At 42.1% G+C, this 20,500-nt stretch overlaps 1 protein-coding gene and 1 non-coding gene across 3 annotated transcripts in view; both read right to left on the bottom strand.

Moving 5' to 3' along the window:
- PRSS16 (serine protease 16) overlaps window positions 1–20,500 on the bottom strand; it is a 55,915-nt gene that overhangs the window by 4,777 nt on the left and 30,638 nt on the right. Inside the window, exons 2-13 of one of the 2 annotated variants that reach the window (XM_032463376.1) lie at window positions 14,153–14,242; window positions 13,221–13,381; window positions 12,309–12,408; window positions 12,048–12,177; window positions 10,571–10,694; window positions 10,230–10,307; window positions 10,099–10,146; window positions 9,382–9,675; window positions 8,455–8,596; window positions 6,282–6,461; window positions 6,057–6,202; window positions 5,669–5,940 (exon numbers count right to left, since the gene is read on the bottom strand). In XM_032463376.1, coding sequence (XP_032319267.1) covers window positions 5,872–5,940; window positions 6,057–6,202; window positions 6,282–6,461; window positions 8,455–8,596; window positions 9,382–9,675; window positions 10,099–10,146; window positions 10,230–10,307; window positions 10,571–10,694; window positions 12,048–12,177; window positions 12,309–12,408; window positions 13,221–13,381; window positions 14,153–14,225 — 1,545 coding nt within the window. In that variant the 5' untranslated portion in view covers window positions 14,226–14,242 and the 3' untranslated portion in view covers window positions 5,669–5,871. Of the gene's footprint in view, window positions 1–5,668; window positions 5,983–6,056; window positions 6,203–6,281; window positions 6,462–8,454; window positions 8,597–9,381; window positions 10,436–10,570; window positions 10,695–12,047; window positions 12,178–12,308; window positions 12,409–13,220; window positions 13,382–14,152; window positions 14,243–20,500 lie in introns of those variants that run through there. The other variant, XM_032463374.1, reaches the window with a different exon arrangement.
- TRNAT-AGU lies at window positions 376–449 on the bottom strand. Its single transcript has one exon. It is a non-coding gene; the product is annotated as a tRNA-Thr (tRNA).

Below are 20,500 nucleotides of genomic sequence, written 5' to 3'. Positions count from 1 at the left end.
TTCAGTTGACCAAAAAGCTATTTACTTGCAAAATTGGGGGAATCAGAGTGGAGAGCTTAATCATTCAATGCACCATTCAAGAAAATCAAATGTTTACAACATTCCAATTATGATAAAGTTCTAGGTGGCAAAAATAATGAATCCTGAGATCATACAAAACCTGACTGTCAAGTGTCTGAGATCTGATCTAAAAGGCACAGAGAAGACCAAGAAGCAATTCTAATGCTCACCTCATTTCTCAGGAAATTCTAATGCTCATCTCATAATGTCAGAGAAAATACAGATACTTTGGCTTCACAGGCTATTATTCTGAGAGTTCCAGTTCTTGGGATACTTTGGTTATTACTCCGACTTTTTAAAAAGTGTTATCCTAATAGGCCCTGCTGGGATTTGAACCCAGGATCTCCTGTTTACTAGACAGGCGCTTTCACCAACTAAGCCACAGAGCCAACTTAGTGCAATGGGCTAATTCGCACATTATTTGAGGGAGATTTCACTTTTCTGTCAACAATGCAGTTCTTAAGAATTTTTGATCAATGGAAGACTCTCAGGACAAGTACTCATGATTTTATCCAGTTCTTTTACTTTTTCTCAGGTGGAAGGTGTACAGCAGTTTACACGCTGTGCTAAGAGAGAAATCCTTTCTGACCTTCTGGACCCTTTAGATATGTAGCCAAACCATTTCACTTCCAGGAGTTTTTACAACTTCATATGGAAGGTATTTCTCGGTTTCAAATCTGCAGTAAGGAGATGATGGTGCTTATCAGTCATGTTGACTAAAGCAATGAAGTTTATTGGTTGGCTTAACTGAAATGACATGTAAATCACTTGGCAAAATAGAGGCTTTCAAATACTGGTAGTATCCTTCCCTTGGACACTAAACTGTTGCTATTTATCCCACGTGAAATTGTCCCTTTTCTGGTATTTGTGAAGAGTGGCAATTTGCTGTTAGCACATGAAATGTATTTAAAATACTTGGGCAGGAGCAGCGGCCGCCAGACAAGCCAGGCTTGTGAAGTTTTTCGCTCTTCTAACGCTCTGAGTCATGCTCCCTCTGGGTGCCAACACAGGAGGGCCAGAAATTGTGAAGAAGAAAAAGCTGATTTAGCTGAAGAGGGTAAGTAGGAGAAGAAAAGCCCAAAAGATTAGTAAGGGTGACATCTAAGTCTGATTTTGCCAAGATGAAACTTAAGATCAAGATTTGCAGTACTTTATTATTATTTTTTTTTAAAGTTTCAATCTACAAGACTCCTCCTAGCATGTTATATCTTAGGCAAGATAAATAGTATTGCTTCCTCAGCTGATAGAGAACAGTGTAAGGAAATTGCCTATATCTCTTGCAGTAACAGACAATTTTGTTTCTTTCTGTTGTATATTTCAACAACTGTAGCTTCTCAAGTACTTCTGTAAAGGTAGGTCACATTTTCCATTCATCTCTATTTGAAGAACTCCTTCATTGTAATCAAATACTTCCATAAGATTTAAAATTTTCAGCCCAATGAAAAACACCCCTCCTATTGTACTTTTAGTATCAGGTATTATGTGTATTGATGGGAAGACTAAGATAAACTAGGGACCACCTGCAGTTAGGCAAATCAGAGATGTTTAAATCTTTAAAAAGCACACTTACACACACACCCCAACCCCAAAAGGAATTTATGAACTCTTCAAGAATAAAAAAGAAGCGGTGATTAATATTGCCTAAGAGAAGCCTGATCTCTGTGAAGCTCAACAAAGAACTTTGAACTGGCACACTGTTCCTTCTGAAAAACTTGGATTTTATAATGGAACCACTGTGTGATAGATACATAAGCTCAGTTTTACGGGGCAAGATGTAACAAAGAGATGTTAAGATGTTTATTGACAGAAATGGAACCATTTTAGGACCAGATAAGAAAGAAGACATTTTGGGTATGAATTGAAACTTTGTGAGAGAAACCCACTGAACTTCAGGTACAATGTAAACCATATAGCTCTATTTCAGATGTCTTTTATAGGATGAGAGAAATCTCATTGGTCTGGCTTGCACTTCAGTGTGAGAATGGGCCTCTAGGAGAATATTCTGCATGACAAACATACATCATCTGGCACAGATAACCATGTAAACATCTCTGCCATGTTCCTCACCAAAATAAGACATCAATCACATTCCTTCAGTGTTTAACAACTACCTATCATGGACCTAGAGCAAACCAGGCATTTGGCTCAACACTGAGATAATGGTGGCAAAAGAGACATGTTTCTTATTATAACCTTTAAAATCAATTTTTTATTTTGGAGTAATTTTAGAAAAGTTCGAAGACAATACAGAGAATTTCCTTATACTCATTATCTAGTTTCCTTTAATATTAGCTTCTTACCTTACCATGGTACATTTGTTAAAACTAGGAAACCAACATTGGTAATTTTTTAATAACTAATTTACTAATTACTAATAACTAATGACTGGGTGTCATCTTTCCTCCTGCTTTCCAGTTCACAAAGCCTGGTTTTTCGTGCACATTCCCTGCCTCACTGATACAAACAGAACATTTCAGATTCAACTTCTGCAGAATATGCCAACTGCTTTGAAAAATATGCTCTGATTTTGTCAAGTGTGTACAATATTGAAAGTGCTTTTGGGAAGCTCTCTAAACACTGATAAAACAGAGATTCCACATTATATTGTTAGGTGATGAAGGCAAGTTGCAGTACGATGTGTAAATATTCAGACTCTCTCATGAAAAGAAAAAACAAGAAATTATATAAATAGTTGTTTCTATAAAGAAAATTGGAAAGGATACATAAGCAACTATACATAGAATTTATCTCTAGAAGTTGGAAATGATCACTGGATGGATGATTTATAAGAGAGAAAGGGACTTTTCACTGTATCAAATTATATATTTGAACTTTGATACATGTGAATATATTTCTTACCTCAAATTAAATGTTTTTTAAACGAGTCACCTACATGTCAAATCAGTCTTCAGAGTATTTAAAATGAAGCTGTTTCATTCCTACTGTGTTGACATTAAATTTTTTTTCACACGTTATTTAAAAATTTTTGTTTCATCTCTCACTGAACCAGTTAAGATCCAAGTGTAGAAGTGTAGAAAGTGTGGATGATTTTATTTATTTTTAGACAAAAATAATTCAATAAGGTCAGTTTCTTTGCAAGAATCAGTCACCCAGTGGGGAAAAAATATGCCAAAAGCAATTCTATTTCCCATACCAGGCCACTCACTGCTGTCCTTTCGCCCCGTAGAGGGGGGTCAAAACAGGACCTAAACCTTTGGGGAAATCACAGACGTGTGTTCAAGTTTTTTTTAATTCTCAGCAAGAGTCTTGTCTCCAAGAGACTAATTAAGAGATCATGTTGCACCCCGAGACTGGGAAAACCTTGATCTGTGTTATAAATGTAACAAAAACACACTTCATACAGCCTGGCCCATAAGGGGATCAGCCCACAAGCTTGGTGTTATTAGCACCATGCTCTAACCAACTGGGCTAACCAACCACGGGATGATACATACCTTCTTCTTTAGAAGATTGAATGAAAACAAACAAACAAACAAAAAAACCAATTTCTCCAAATATCCAAGAGAGGGAATGCTGAGTTATAAAGGGTGTGTGTGTGTATGTAAGTGGTTTTAAAATTTTACATTCCCACCACCAATAATGGGATGTTCTTTCTACATCTTCATCATTCAAACTTGTTAGGAGTTTTTGTCTGGTTTTTTTTTTTTTTTTTTTTTTTTTTTTTTGCTTCTAGCTCAATTGGATGTGAAGTAGTATTTCATTATGGTTTTTGTATTTCTCTAATGACTAAACAGGTTAGGCATCTTTTTCATGTGCTTATTTGCCATTCATGTATTTCTTTCATTGAAATGTTTATGCATGGGTTTTGCCCATTTTTTTTAGTGGCTTGTCTTTTTGTTATTGATTTCTAGGAGTTCTTTAAATAACCTGGATATAAATCCTTTGTCAGTTATATGCATTGTGCATGTTTTCCTTCAGTCTTTTGCTAGCCTTTCCATTTATTAATTATGTCTTTTTATAAGCAGAAGATTTTTTATTATGCAGAAGTTTTAATTATGATATTGTCTGATGTATTTTTTCATATACTTATGCTATTTTTTCTCTTTGAGAAATATTTGCCTACTGCAAGGTCATAAAGAATTTTCCTGTTTTTTCCTGGTACTATATTGTTTTAGCTTTACATTTAGATCTATGACTCATCTTATATTGTTCTGAGTATGATGTGAGATGAGTGTGATGGTAATTTTTTCCTCCAGCTCTGAGCAGCTCTGAAGCTCTGAGAAAGCTTGAGAAGAGAAAGTAGCCCAGCACCAAACCCCGACCCGTTCGGATATCAAGCTGAAAAGAAGTTTGCAAAAGAGATTGAGAGAAGAGGCACCCAGCAAAGTAGGTGGAAACCAAGAGAATGTGAAGAGTTGAAGGTAGACTTCATTCTTTCACCAAGCACCCACGATGAATCAGACTATGGTGCACATGCTAAATATAGAAAGGGAAACACCGAGGTTAGACCTCAGCATGAGGGGCCGTGGCTAAGAGCAGTAAGTGGTACAGGGTAGCATCTGGTGCGTAGGGCTAGAGTTAACCCTCAGAAGAAGAAAAAAGTTACTCCAGAGTGTTTGGAGTCAAGAAAGGCAGGGAGTGACTTCCTCACAGAATGGGCTTTATGTCTTCTTTTACCAACCCCCCTGTCCTGACTTGCCTTTACTTCTCTTTCATTTCCCAGCTTTCCAGGGGTGCTCAGTCCCCCTGACTTGCTACTTCCTGATCCTGGTGGCTGCTGTTCAGAGTGGTGAACAGGGTACCGTCGGCAGTGCTAAAGCAGGCTAAGCAGGCACCCCTGGGACTGCGTCCAACTTCCCAGAACCAGAGAGTGTCCTCATCAGGAAGGCTTGGCCAGAACCCTAAAACCCTACGGATGGAAGCTGGAAGTGCCAGAAAGGGACATTTAATTCTGGGAAAAGTTAGTGAGTGAAAGGTTTAGGAGGAAAACTAAAAGACAGACAGAGAAGGACAAAGATTAAGTGACAGGAAGAAAACTAGAGACAGCAAGAAACAGCATAAAAGACAGAAATAGACAGAGCCTCAGGGAGACAGAGAGATTAAGAAGATAATGGAGGAGAGACAGGGAAAGTCTGAAAAGAGGGAAATTTTACAGTCAGAGAGAGAGAGAGAAAGTGACTTTATAAAGGGACACAGAGACCAAAAATGAGAGACAGAAATAGAGCAGTGGAGGTAACTAAGGGCAGATCAAGCTAAAGAAGAGTAGAGAAACACTGACTGAGAGACAGGGACAGAGACATAGACTCAGAGAAATAAACAGAAACAGACTAGGATACAGAGAGAGACAGGAATGAAGAAACAGGAGGGGACAGAAAGACAATTAGAAACAGAGACAAAATAGACAGGATGAGACTGGCGGAAGGGCACATAGTGAGAGAATCAGTGAGAAGCAGAGACAGGTCAGGGTCTGAGGTCCAGAGAGAAACCTGCAGCAAGGTGCCCATCTCAGGAACTGAACAGAGTTTGATGGAGAAGCTGATTTGCAGGGGCGAGGTGGAGGGGGGGAGCTGAGCACAAAGAACCACATTTCTTCGACATTTGACATTTAAATGACACTATTCACAATTAGAATAACCATCCACTTATATTTACATAACTCCCTGTCTGAAACAAAGCACTTTTAGTTGGGAATGAGGATGTTTGCAGAAACAAATCGGTTCTGTGTAGAACAGGTGCTGAATCTCAATTTTTGAGAATTTCCTCTTCCAAAACACGCTTGCTTTCTCTTGTTCAATAAATGTCTAACCCAGGAATAAGGTGGCCACACAGGAAGTGGTGAGAGTGTGGGGCTTAGACCCCACTCCTAACCTGGCTCTCCTTTGCCAGCTGGAGCCAGGTCTGCAGCTGCTGGAAGATGTTCTGTGGAGAGGTGGGGAGAATTTGGAAAGTCAGACCCCAGCACTAGAAGAGATCAGGAACATGCAAATTAGTATGCAAACAACAATGCAAATCACCCAGAGCTTTTTCTCTCTTACCTGGCGTGCTAGGAGGAGGCTGGGAGGATCTGAGGGCCTCTCAGGTGCCATGTCCAAGCAATGAGAGGCATTAGGGATGAGAAGGACTGCCTCTGAGGGTCCCAAAGCCTGTGTTACACTTAGCACATGCCAGGGGTCTGTGTCACCTGGAAAGAAAGGAGAGAATGGTGGGTTGAGCTGGAGCTAGGTAGACACTTAGGAGTAAGGTTCTGATGGCATGCTCACCATTAACAAACAGCACTTGGGTGGCCCCTGGGGTCTGGCCACCATAGTAGGAGTTCGTCTGGGCCACAGCCTTGGCTATGGATGAAGTGGAAAGCCCAAACACCTGCTCACATAGGTCTAGCTGGGAAGGCAGTGCTGGGAGCTGTGAGAAAGGGCATCCAGGGTCCTCACATGTGACATCTGTGGAGAGAGGTATCCATAAGTGTGGGATATATAGCCAGCCCCCTACCTCTTTAATAGTCATTGACAGAACTCTCCCCAGTGATGACCAAGACAGCTCCAGACCTTCAACGAGTTCACAGTCCCCTCAGAGACACACTCACTCCCAGACAATGATGGCCTAGAATGATCAGGGTTATGATGGAAGAAGGCTTGAGGTGGGGGTGGAGGAACCCAGAGGGAGCATAATGGGCTCAGGGACAGCATTCTGTAAGGGTAAGAACTTAAGGGGAGAGGAGTGGGTATAGCTCAGTGGTAGAGCACATGGTTAGCATGCAAAAAGTCCTGGGTTCAATCCTATTGAAAAAAATGATTAATAAAACCAATTAATAGAAGAAAGACCTGAAGGAATTAGCAGGTTTGAGGCAAACAGAGAGAGAGAGCCCAGAGTGCTTAAGGCACAAATTAGATCATGTCTCCCCTGCTTAAAATCCATAGCTTCCCTGTGCTTTTAGGGTAAATCTAACTTCGCAGCCTCATATTAATTTATTCCTTCCTTCACCATTTATTTGAGCACCTACCTTGTACTCAGATATATGTTGAACAATATACTGGGAATACAGTGCAACCAAAACAGCCCAGGCTCTGCTGTCCAGGACTCACAGTCCAGAGAGGGAGATAGGCAATAAAGAGTGTGGTGATGAGACCATGGAAAACGCTAAGAAGAAGAATACAAAACTGATGAGGTGGAGGCAGGAAGGTGGACTTATCTTGAGAGATCAGGTAAGGCTTCCTGAGAAGCGGGCACTTTGTGTTGAGAATTGAAGATGAGTAAACTGTATGCAGAGGAGAAGATAAGCATCCAAGCAAAGTTCCTGAGGTATTAAGAAGATTGGTATATCAGGGGGTCAAAATAGTAGAGCCTTATAATAATAAGAGCAAGCATTTATGGAGCACTTACTGTATACAAGCATTATTCTTAGCATGTTACATATATTATCTCTCTTAACCCTCAAACAACCTTATGAGAGAAACACTGTTGTTATTCTTATTTTACAGATGTAGAAACTAAGGCATAGAGAGGTTAAGTCACTCGCCGAAGTTTGCCCAGGATCACATAGCTATGAAATGAAGTTAGAATTTGAATTTTCAAAATTTCTGCTTTAAACCATATCTCCACTGCTTTCAGGGGATATGGGAAATTTTTTTAAGTTAACTCTGGGGAAGGGTAGCCAGATTTAGCAAAGAAAAATACAGGATGCACAGTCAAATTTGAATTTCAGATAAACAGAAAAGCATTTTTTTTTAGTGTAAGTATGTCCCATGGAATACTGGGGACATGGTTATACTAAAAAAAATGTTGTTTATCTGAAATTCAAATTTCAATGGGCATTCTGTATTTTATTACCCCAGGGTCACTGAGGAGCTGTGGAAAAGTTTTGAATAGAGGAAGGACAAGGTCATATTTATAAAGGTCTCTCTGGACCCTGTGAGGAAGTTGCTCTGTATGCGTGAAGGTTTAGAGATCAGAGAAGAAGCTGGGTCAGGGATCCAGGCAGGAGAGCGTGAGGGCCTCCACCAGGATGGCAGAGGTGGGAAGAGAAAAGGATTGGGTGAACTTCAGAGTTGTCCAGAAGAAAGAGTGGGCAAAACTCAGTGGTTGACAGCCTATGTGGATGATGGGAAGGAGGCATGAAAAGCACTGATAAGTGTTTCTAGCCTGGCAACTGGAGAGGGTAGACCCATTCCTGGGACAGGGACACAAATGAAGAGCAGATTGAAGGGCCGATCACTCCTGTCGAGGACCAAGCATGTGAGTGAGAAGGTTTGTGAGGACCACACATACACGCACACTCTAGTATGGCTGTCCCGCCTCCAGTCCCACACCTGCAGGGTAAACAAGACCCAGTTGTCCTATGAAAATGAAAATGAGTCCAGACCCCCTGTGAGATGGCTTGTTGGGGCATAGCACAGAATGTATGTTTTGGGGGTGAGGGTTGGGCCAGTCACTCACAGTAGCCGAACTCAGTACAGGTCTGATACAACCACTGCCGGTCACCCACGCCGGACACTTGGGGTTCTGTGACTCTCAACTGTGTCACTGTCTCTGCTCGAGAAAAGCTTAAACACCTCTGGCCCAGGCTGCGTGTGACAACCTAGGGGACAATATACATATATACATACATATATATGTATATATACATATACATACATACATTCCACCCCTTCCCCCAGCAAGCCAGGGCCTGGAGGAATAGGTCCCTACAGGTCAAAGGACAGAAGTCAGAAGAGTGAGTTCCTGAGTTCTCCTGGGAGTCAGTGGTCAGTGGTGGTGGGGACCTGGGTCCCCGTAGATTAGAGATTAAGGTACTAGATGACTAGAACCTTCTTACCTGTGAGATCTTGGGCAAGTAATAGTATCTTGGATCTCAGTTTCCTCATCTGTGAATAGGGATAATAGTAGTGCCTACCTCCTAGAATTATTGTGAGAATTCAATGAAATAATAAATGTGAAGCATGCCGCACAGCACTTGGTGCAGACAGCGCTGGAAAAGTGACAGCTAGGATGTGACTGTGGATTCCAAGGCTGGCGGGTCCCAGTCTCTAGGAGAACTATGCCACCAAGACTAGTGTTTTTCATTCACTCTACAAATACTAATTAAGCGCTTGCTGTGTGTGACAGACTCTGTTGCAGGCCCCAGGAAGAGAACAGAACAAAGTAGGCAAACCGGATAACCAGCATAGTCGCCAACGTTTGCATACTGTGTGCCAGACTCCCTGCTGAGAGTTTTCCGTGACCCTACGAGGTCCCTGTGAGATGTCATTTTACAGATGAGGAAACTAAGACTCAGAAACGGCTTACGCGTGCCCAAGATCACACAGCGGAGGTGGAACAGGGACTCTTGTCTGCTGACTCCTGGCGGTGCTCAGGGGTGCTCACCTGCACTGCCCGACGAAGTCCGCGGTAGGGCGCAGCGGGGCTGCTGCAGTTGTCCCTGTCCCCGAGGAGGAGTCCGCAGAGCTGTCGCACACTCAGCGGCGCTCCCACCTGCCCATCGTACTGCACCGCGCCTCCCACCAGCGCCTGCAGAGTCCCCAGAAGCTCCGCCTGGTCCTCAGAGCGGCCCAGGGATCCACAGGCGCCCAGCTCCGCCCGCAGCGCTGCCTGAGCCGCCCCGCCCGCGCGCAGACGCCGCTTCACCTCTGCGAAGGCTGCGGACGCCGCCGCCCGGCACTGCGGGGAGCGGAGAGGCTGGGTCAGCGAAGACTCGGACCCGGGCCCCAGACTACCCCTTTCCATGACCTGCATCCTCCCTGGGCTCCTCGCTTTTCCCAAGTCGGATTCACCGGCTGGGCTGTAGAACTCTGCTCTCGCCCCGGGACGTCCCCCCAGGCCCCGCCCCACGCGGAGCCTCAGCCTACTGAGAGGGTCGTCCCTCCTCTGGCCACGCCCATTCAGCCCCGCCCCGTTGGGCTCCGCCCTTCTAGGAACCAGGATCCATCCTCAGCTCCTGCCTTCTTCCTAAATCCGCCCACCTCTCCGGGTCCCAAGTCCCTCATACGCCGCCACCTTGCAGGCTTCACCCTTTCCCCCTGCCCGCATCCTCAAGGCCTCCTATCTCTTCCTATACCCCTCGGACTGGCGCCCACCTCCTACCTCAGGGGATCCACCAATCGCAGTGTTCATTAGGCTTCTGGACACCACCTATAGTCCGACCGCAGTAGAATATTAAGTGACTCCACTACTGAGGCCCTCTTCCCCCTGGACCCGTCTCCCGCCATCCTTACGTTATTATATTCGGAGAAATCCAGCACGGCCCGCACCGGGGCGGAAGAGGCGACCGAAGCGAAAATGAGATGGGGAAACTGAGGGAGGAGAAGTTATCAACCTGGGGGCTAGGGACTGGGATCCCATGTCTTCCTGCCCCTGTGACACTTACTCATTGTGTGGTCTTAAGCAAGTCCCTACCCTCTATACACCGGACTCTTGTGAAGGCAGATTGTAGAAAGCTCTTCTAGGGGAAAGAACGGTGTGGGAGGAGGGAGTGTGGTGGGCAGATATTCCTATTATTTAAGTTGAGGACCCCTGAGTTCCCTCCCTCCAGCCTTCCCAAGAGGAGTCCTGGGACCTTCAGCCGAGCCCAGGCAGCCAGGGAGCCGGCATAGGAGCCTCCGAAGCAGATCCAGGGGCTGGAGGAGGAGACGTTGAAGAGGCGGGAGAGTGTGAGGCGGGCAGAGATCACATCGGCCAGCCTATGGTCAGAGGGAAGACTGAGTCAGTCCTCATGGCTGGAAATCCCCGAAGATTCCCCCATTGTACAGAAGGGGATCCCGAGACAAGAATAGAGGGAGTCTGGCCAGAAACTAAGACTATTTTTTTCATGAAATATTTCTGAGGGCTCCCCATACCCACATACTCATTTCTGCATGAGTGCCTAGGTCAAGGGAGACCCATCTGGAAAGCCTCCACCCTTCTCTTCCAGACTAGATAGGAGAGGAAAACTTCCAAGGCAGTGTAGGTGGAAACCTAAACTATAGGAGGGATTGGAGAGAGTCAAGAAGAGCTACTTAGGAAGAGAGGACCTAGGCTGAATAGGTTAGACTTTATTGGGGGAGGGGGAGACATATTTAGAAAAAGAGATAGAGATATTGGGGGTATGTCTAACATCCTCTTTTTTTATCCCAAATGCTCTCTCTCCTCCCTAACATTTCCGAAACTGTTTGCAGTTAGTGCCATCCTACTGCAGTTAGAAACCCATTTTGCTTGTGAAAATACTAAGAGACAGAGAGGAACATAGAGGCAAAGAAATGTAGACAAACACACAGAGAGATGGAGACAAGAGTGAGACAGAGAAAGGGAAAGCGACTGATTACAGACAGATACAGAGAGATACACCAAGTAGGAAAGGGAGAGATAAATCCTTTGGGGAACAATAAAACAGATGAGGTGGGGAAGGAAACAGTAAAGGTTGGTAACTGGAATAGGGTGCACTGAAGGAAGTGAGAGAAGGAGCCATACAAATATCTAGGGGGAGCCCACTCCTTGCAGAGGAAAGAGATCAAAGATTCAAGGCACCAACGTGCCTATAAGTCTGGAGAGCAGCAAGGACCTCAGTGTAGCTGGAGCCCACAGAGTGTGGGAAAGAGGAGGTGGGAGAGTTAACTAGGGAGCCAGAGCCAATCAGACTTTGTAGCCACTGTAGCCACTGTGTGAGGGATTTGAGCCAAGAGAGTGGTGATATGGTTTATGATCTAATGATCACTCTGGCTTCATTTGGAGAATAGACTATAGGGGTCAAGGGCAGAAATAGGGAGACCAGTGAGGAGGCTGTGTCATCCAGGTAAGAGATGCTTGTGGTCTGGACCAGTACGCCATAGTGAGACAGCAAGTGATAAGAACATAGTGTAAGAGAAAGAAAAAGATAAGGAGGGAGAGAGACTCAGAGATGGAGAGAGAAATAATTAGAGTGAAAGAAAGAGAAGAGACCATGGAACCAGAGACTCTGCAACTTTGGGCAACAGAGGAGAGAGACACAAATGCAGAGATGCTAAGACACAGACATCCTCAGTCCCATGACCCTAAACACTTTCCCTAGTCCGACTCACGCATGGCGGCTGGACAAGAAACGAAGCTGGGCCATGTCCAATCCTCCAGCAGGTATACTCAGGCCATAAAATCTATGTTCCAGGCTTATCACCAGGGCCCCCCAGACTGGGGCCAGGGTTGCAGGGTGCCCTGTGAAGAATATGAAGGAGGGGATGTGAGATAAATGCAACCCTTGAGTCTCACAGCACTGCAATATGCAACCTCCCTTCCTGGCCCCCACCAGCTTCCCAGCTATGTCTTTCCCCACCCTTGCTTCTTACCTCTCATCACTGAGCCAGGCCCAAGGCTGCCCTCTCCCCCCAGGAGCAGGAATACAGGTCCATCCTGGCTGGCCCGATGTTGGTCGTTGAACCAATACCGCTAGGAGGTGGGATGGGGAAGAAAAAATGGGGTTGTGAGAGTTCTGTCCTATTCTTTATTCCCTGTTCATTCCAGTCTCTCTCTCTAATGGATCTTTATGTACTTAGTATTGTCTGAAATAGGCTTATTTACTTATGTGTTCATTTTTCTCCTGTTTGTCTCCTTATCTAGAAGATAAGATCTACAAGAGCAGATATTTTTGCCAACTTTCACTTTTATATCCCCAAGGTCAAGGATAGTGGCTGGCACATGGTAAGTAGTTGCTATATACTGAAATAAAAATTGTAGAATAAGTAACAAATGCAGAGGCATTCAGGAATAGGACCTATGTGAAATGACCTTTTGAGACTGATAGAGTTGGCATGAAAAATTATTAATTTTATCGTTCATTCAATAGATATCTTCAAGTGCCTATTGTGAGCCAGGTCTGGTTCCAAAGCTGGTCCAAATTTATGGTCCATATTGAGACCCAGTGATGGGTTTAGTGTTTCATTTGAAGGACAGGGAGAAGGGGGTATTGAGGGGCAGCGAGAGAGTGAGAGTGAATGACAGAGAAAAGGAAAAACTGAAGGACAGGACCTGAGGGATGAAAAAAGTGGGAGGCTAGGAAAGAGAAGGGAGACTAGGGGATAAAGGGCAAATCCAAGAAACAGAGGGATTAGACTAAAGGGCCACAAGGGATGAGACTGTGGGGCAGAGAGCTGGGGAGACAGAGGTGTAGAGGCAGGAACAGAAAGCAGAGACTGAAGGGCAGAGTAGGGAGACTGAGGAGGGGGCTAGGTAGGCAGTTGACACCCCTCTCCTGGCCTCACCTGCAGGAAGAATCGTCTGTCAGATGCATTGAAGGGGTCCAGTGGCTGCTGCAGCCACCCTTCTTTTGGGAAGGCCACAGGACTCGGGCCCAGGCTCAGGCCCAGTCCAGAGCGCTCCTGAAACTGCTGAATGTGCTCACCTAGGCGCCTAAGGAGGGAGGCTGTGGGACACGGAGGGGAAGGAGTCAGGCCAGGCCTCGTTAGGAGCCCCGCCTGACCCTAATGAGCCTCCTACCTGGAGCTGAGGACCCCCAGAGGGAAGCCAGGAGCAGAGGACCCAGCCATAGGATACGTCTGATGGTCATGCTCTCCAGTCCTCTGTGCAAGGGCTCTCAGTCACTGAGAACTTTATCTAATGTCCCCTGGGCTGGCCTTTAAATTTATAGTCTTTCATCAGGAACTCAGATTTCTTTTCAGATACCTGTCTTGGGACAGGTCAGGCTTCTGTAGGAACCAGTGAAGCGGGGCAGGGACGCCAGAGTCTGTGCATAGAGGTCTGCTGATGTGGCCCCTGGATATCCAATTACTTCTCTGGCTGCTTCTGATTTTTCCCTCTCTTACCCCTTAATCTCCCTTCCCTCTGGTCCTCAGTCTCCCTTCTCCATCCTTTAATCTGTACCTCTCTCTGCTTCAGGAATTTCTTTTGCCCCCTTACTCCCAGCCTTCCTCTCTCTGCCCCTCCGCATATCTTCAGTCCCCCTCAGTTGTCCCAATACTCAGACTCTCTCTCTTTGTTCCTCAGCCTCCCCTCTCAATCTCCCTTTCAATCTTCTACTTCAGTCTCTCTCTCTGAAAGATATCTCTACTCAAAGGCCAGAAAGGTCTTCTGTGATCATCTTTTTAAAATTTATCAAACCTGTAGGTCTCCTTTATTCTTTACTCTTCTTCATAGCACTTACCACTATTAGAAATATTATACATATTTTACTTACATGATTCATCATCTGTTTCCCAGACTAGAAAGGAAGCACCATGGGGCTCTTGATTTTCATCTCTTCCGTTCATTGTTAAATGCCTGGTTGCTACAACAGTGTACACAGTAGACAATCAATAAATGTTTGTTGTGTGAATGAATAATCCATCAACCAATGTTGCTGGTTTTACTCTAAAACGTTATCCAGAATCTGACGTCTTCTTACCACCTCCAGTGCTATCACCTTCTTCTGAGCCACCTTCATCTCTGACTTGGAATATCACAGAAGCCTCTTAGCTTTATCTCTATTTTCAAAATGGACATTTTTTTACTTCTGGATAATGCACCCTTTTATTTAATGGTTAAAGCAGATGTTCAAGGTATGTTTGATAGGCCACAAGTCATTCTGGCTAGCATAAAGTTCAAGGCAAATAATGTATAAGCCAGAACAATTTCCCCATACCTCACTACATGAACATTTCTTCCATCAGGTGGTGCATGCCTACTCCTTTCACTTTTCAGGGAGTGGGTTTCAGTGATCTAATGCAGCAGTGATCAAACCAGGGTAATCCCACTCTTGAGGACACAGGAGGACCTTCAAAAGTGCAAGAAGCCAGTCAGCCTCAGGTGATCAGTTTTCTAGTCATCAACCACCATATGGATTTTATCTAAAACTGACCTGTCTGAGAATATTTCTGATATCAAGATGTGCATTTCTCAATGACCTTTTTTTCATACTCCAAAAGAAACACTTTCCTCTCACTCTTCTCAAATCTGACCAAGGATTATCAACTCAAAGTGCAACAAGCTCCAGGCTCCAACACAGGAATAAATGGAAAGGCTGGGAAATGGTTAAGATAATTAAACTATTGTGATAGCTAGGTAATTAACTTTTAGCAAGTCAGGATGCTTTCAATTATTTGCTTTAAATAAATTAAGGGAGAATCTAGTCATCAAATATATTAGAATCCGAAATATATGTGATTCTTTTTTTTTGCAAACAACTCAGAAAGTGTTAAGTAACCGTGATACACTTGTATAGCAAAACCTGATCTATTTTCATTTTATTTTATATTAAAACACATTTTCTCAGTAGTCATAAACTAGGCATAAAATTAATACTGAAACTTGACTTATCATGGCAACACGCACATTTATCCATGATTATATGAATTAATTTTAAAAGACCAAAATCATTTAGATAAGCATTCCATTATTTTTACCTTTAATTTACTCCTTAGTTTCTAATTCATTGTATTTCTGCTGTTATGATTATTTGTGTATAAATAATATTTTAAATGATAATTCAGTACAGAGAAACTAGTAAAAACTAGAATCTTACGTCCTCCCACAAAGTAACTGTAGTGTTCATATATATTGTTTTTTGTTACAGTAAAGTAAGATATAGGAACTGTAAAATAATTTCAGGTATAAAATTATTTGATATTATGATGTCTTTTTGGGAAAGTGAAGTTCAAGAAGAAAAAATAACATAAGATTAAAGGCTATAAAGAATTACTTGTTCATACATTTATTTTTCATAAATAGTGATCATATCAGATTATTCAAAATTTGTGATCAATATATTCGAGTGATGCAGCAGTTTCATTTTTAAATTATCAATGATTATAATACAAAGAAAAGCAACTGCTTAATCTTAGGATAAAAATAAATTAGTTTTCAAAAAATGTGCCTGGGGTACATAGTTCTAAGATTTGGGGGAAGGCTATGCTATGAATAACAAAATTTGCAGGTTGAAGCCTCAGCTTAGCTAAGGATAAAATGACCAACTTCTGTTCATTCTTCACCATTTGTTTGTATCTCATTTTTATTGGAAACAGCCTCCAAACCCAATGTTAAGAAGTCCTGCTCAGACCAGGTATTCCAACACATCCTTTCCTCCATCGCTTGGAAGTCTACATAGTTGCTGAGGCATCTCAGACCAAGGGCTTGGCGGCCAGCTGAGGGGTACACTTTTTGTCTTCAGAATAGAAATCAAAGAATTTGAAAGTGGCCTGAGAATCTAGAGCTTTCACAGGTGCCAATGTCACTCCAGAATTGGTCGGGATCCCTCTTTCCACTTGAAATGACCTTGACCTACATGGCCACAAAACTCCAGCTGAGTGGGACGCAGAGTTGCTGGGAAATTGTCCAGGAGGAAGAGCTGCCTGTCCTGGATCTCACATCTGCACCTGCTAAACCGGCTTTTCATTGAGGTCCTTGTGTGTTTCGCATCTGCAAAGAATTGCATGCCAAACTTGCTAAATTTGAGAATCTTTTGACTGCGTTGTGGGGCGGGGGCCTGGGTAGGTGCAGTGACTGAGTGCCAGGAACCTGAGGTGCGCCCAGATAGGAAGAGATGAGAAAGGAGCCTAACTGTGAAGGAAGTCCTTGGAATCCTTCCTGGAGCTAGAGAAATGGGAACTAGGAGGGAAAGTCCTTTTTGGCCAACAGACATCTCAGAGTTATTTGAAGAGCATCTTCCTCCATCATCCCCCCTCCGTCCACCACCCCCCCACCCCAATTAGGAGGTGAATTGATTTCTTTTGAAAATAACTTTCTGAAAAGAAGAAAAATTGAAGCTTCTGATGTCATTTGATAAACACCTGGAGGATTCTCGTGCTCAAAGACTATATTTAGCAGAAAGGACTTTCTGTGCACCTTTTCATCATTCATTAAATTAAGTTACTGAGAACCTGCCACTCTGTGTGGGCACCAGGGGTACCAGAGGAATGAAGACAGCAGTTTTCACCCTCAGGAGGAGAAAAGAAACAGGCAGTTAATTATCATAAAATGGCAAATCCAAGCAGCAAATATTCACACTGCTGGACGTTCTCGGTGGAGCACAGAAAATGGGCATCTCCTAGTCCTTAGAAACCCACAAGGCAGATCTGCAGAGATTTCCTTCTTTCCTGGTCTGAAGAGGAGCTGGGACCAAATCCACCAGCTATTCCTGCTGGAGGGTCTATTTCATAATCTGTCTATTTGGAAGTTAAACTGAAAACCTTCTTCCAGATCCTTTCTGTGGTAGAAAGAAGGAAGACTCTTGTGAATGTTCCTCTGTGTTTTCTCAGGGCAGAGTCGTCAAGTTTGAGAAAGTCTTGTTTTCTACCTGAGCAGTGAAGTTTGTTTCATCTGGAGACCAAGTTTTCGCCTTATCTTTTTCTTTTTGCTGGAGTTCAGAAAGGGGAAATGGAGCATGAAGAAAAACTTGAAGAAACAATGTTACTTGGTCGTAGTTAAAATTGGCTAAACAAAAAAGTCTCCTTTGAAAAAAGAAGAAAGATTTCCTCGTTTAAAAAAATTCGTTCTCTCTATCTACGAGCTTTTTTGTTTGTTTTAAAGTATTTATTTTATTTTAATTTTTTGTTGGTGGGGAGTGTAGGTTTATTTATTTACTTTTTTTTTTTTTGATAGAGGTGCTGGCGATTGAACTTAGACCCTTGTGAATGCTAGACATGCACTCTACCACTGACCTATATCCTGCCCCCCAGTCTGTTTGTTTTGTTATTGTTTTTTTCCACGTGTAGGTGACATCATACAGTATTTTTCTTTCTCTGTCTGACTTATTTCACTTAGCAGAATGCCCTCAAGTTCCATCCATGTTGTCATAAATGGCAAGACTTCATTCTTTCTTATGGCTGTATATAATATTACACCATATATCACGTTTTCTGTATTATGTATGTACACTTTACATATATATTGCACTATATATCTCTATCTATATCTCATTTTCTATATCCATTCATCCACTGATGGACACCTAGGTTGTTTCCATGTCTTGGCTAGTGTAAATAATGCTGCAATGAACATAGGGGTGCAAACATCTTTTCGACTTAGTGTTTTCATTTTCTTGGATAAATACCTAGAAGTGGGATTGCTGAATCATATGGTAATTCTGTTTTTAACCTTCTGATGAACTTCCGTACTGTTTTGCATGGTGGCTGCATCAATTTGTATTCCTACCAACTGTGTACAAGTGTTCCCTTTTCTCCACATCCTCAGCAACACTTGTTATTTCCTGTCTTTTTGATAATAGCTATTTTAATAGGTGTGAGGTTATATCTCATTTTGGTTTTGACTTGAATTTTCCTGATGACTAGGGATGTTGAGCATCTTTTCATGTATCTGTTGGCCATACTTATGTCTTCTTTGGAAAAATGTCTGGTCAGATCCTCTGCCCATTGCAAAATGGGATTGTTTGATTTTTCACTATTGAGTTGCATGGATTCTTTTTATATTTTACATATTGGCCCCTTATCAGATATATAGTTTGCAAATATTTTTTTCCCATTCCATACGTCACTTTCTTATTTTGTTGATGGTTTCCTTTGCTGTGCAGAAGATTTTCAGTTTGATGTAGTCTCACTTGTTTATTTTTGTTTTTGTTTCTTTTCCTTTTGGTGACAGATTCAAAAAAAGTCATCACCAAGACCTATGTCAAGAAGCTTATTATTTATGTTTTCTTCTAGGATTTGTATGGTTTTAGGTCTTACATTCAAATCTCTAATTATTTTGAGTTAATTTTTTTGTATAGTGTAAGGCAGTGGTCTACTTACATTCTTTTGCATGTGGCTGTCTGGCTTCCTCACCATTTACTGAAGAGATTCTATTGTATATTCTTGCCTGCTTTGTCATAAGTTAGTTGACCATTTACATGCAGATTTGTCCCTAAGATCTCTATTCTGTTTCATTGATGTACGTATCTGTTTTTCTGCCAATACCATACTATTTTAATTACTATAGCTTAGGGTTAGAGTTTGAAATCAGGAAGCATGATGCCTCCACCTTTATTTTTCTTTCTCACGATTGCTTTTGTTATTTGGGGTGTTTCATGGTTGCATACAAATTTTAGGATGGCTTGTTCTATTTCTGTGGAAAAAGCCATTGAAGTTTTGATAGGGATTGAATTGAATCTGTAGATTGATTTGGGTAGTATGGATATTTTTAAACAATATTAATTCTTCTAATCCATGAACACAGAATATCTTTCCATTTATTTATGTCTTCTACAATTTCTTTTTATTAATTTCTTATAGTTTTCAATATACAGATCTTTCACCTCCTTGGTTAAATTCATTCCTAGGAATTTTATTTTTTGATACAATTGTAAATGAGATTGTTTTCTTAATTTCTCTTTCTGATAGCTTGTTATTAGTGTAAAGAAATGCAACTGATTTTTGTGTATTGATTTGGTATCCTGTAATTTTACATTATTTATTTATTAGTTGTAACAATTTTTTGATGGAGTCTTCAGGGTTTTCTATATGTAATATCTATATATATTTCTATATATAATATTATGTCATCTACAAATGGTGACAGTTTTATTTTTTCCTTTCCAATTTTGATGATTTTATTTCTTTTTCTTGTCTAATTACTCTAGCTGGGACTCCCAATACTATGTTGAATAAAAGTGGGGAGAGTGGACATTGCTGTCTTGTTCCTGATCTTAAATGAAAAGCTTTCAGCTTTTTATCAATGAGTATGATTTTAGCTGTGAGCTTGTCATATGTGGCCTTTATTATGTTGAGGTATGTTTCCTCTATATCCATTTTATCATAAACGGACGTTGAATTTGTCAAATGGTTTTGCTGAATCTATTGAGATGATCTTATGATTTTTTTATCCTCAATTTTGTTAATGTGGTGTATCACACTGACTGATTTGTAGATGTTGAACCAGCATTGCATCCCTAGACTAAATCCCACTTGATTATGGTGTATGATCCCTTTGATGCATTTGGTTTGTTAATATTTTGTTGAGAACTTTTGCATCTATGTTTACCTGGGATACTTGCCTGTGATTTTTTTTGTTTGTTTGTTTCTGTGGCATCCTTCTCTTGGTTTGGTATTAGGGTAATGCTGGCCTGGTAAAATGTGTTTAGAAGAGTTTCCCCCTCTACAACTTTTTGGATGAGTTTGAGGACTGATCTTAATTCTTCTTTGAATGTTGGGAAGAATTTATCGGTGAAGCCTTCTGTCTCCAGACCTTTGTTGAGAGGTTTTTAATTATTGATTCAATCTTGGTAGAAATGGGTCTATTCAGATTTTCCATTTCATCACGATTCAGTCTTGATAGGTTGTAGGTTTCTCAGAATCTATTTCTTCTAGGTTGTCCAATTTGTTGGAATAGCATTTGGTGTTAAACAGGCATAAGAATATGAAATTTTTACTATTTCATGTGAAGAGCCATACATGCAGGGTAGTTGGTTAGCTCAATTGGTTGGAGTGTAGTGCTAATAATGCCAAGGTCATGGGTTTGATCCCTTTATGGGCCAGTGGAGACCCTTCTGGCCTTTCTGAATTTACTGATTTTCATGGCTTCTTATTAGATAATATAAATTAAGTTGTCATTTTTAAAT

The sequence above is a fragment of the Camelus ferus genome, chromosome 20, assembly GCF_009834535.1.
Source record: "Camelus ferus isolate YT-003-E chromosome 20, BCGSAC_Cfer_1.0, whole genome shotgun sequence".
Taxonomy (NCBI): Eukaryota; Metazoa; Chordata; class Mammalia; order Artiodactyla; family Camelidae; genus Camelus; species Camelus ferus.
Note: the sequence above shows the minus strand (reverse complement) of the source record. Positions and strands in the feature narration are given on the sequence as shown.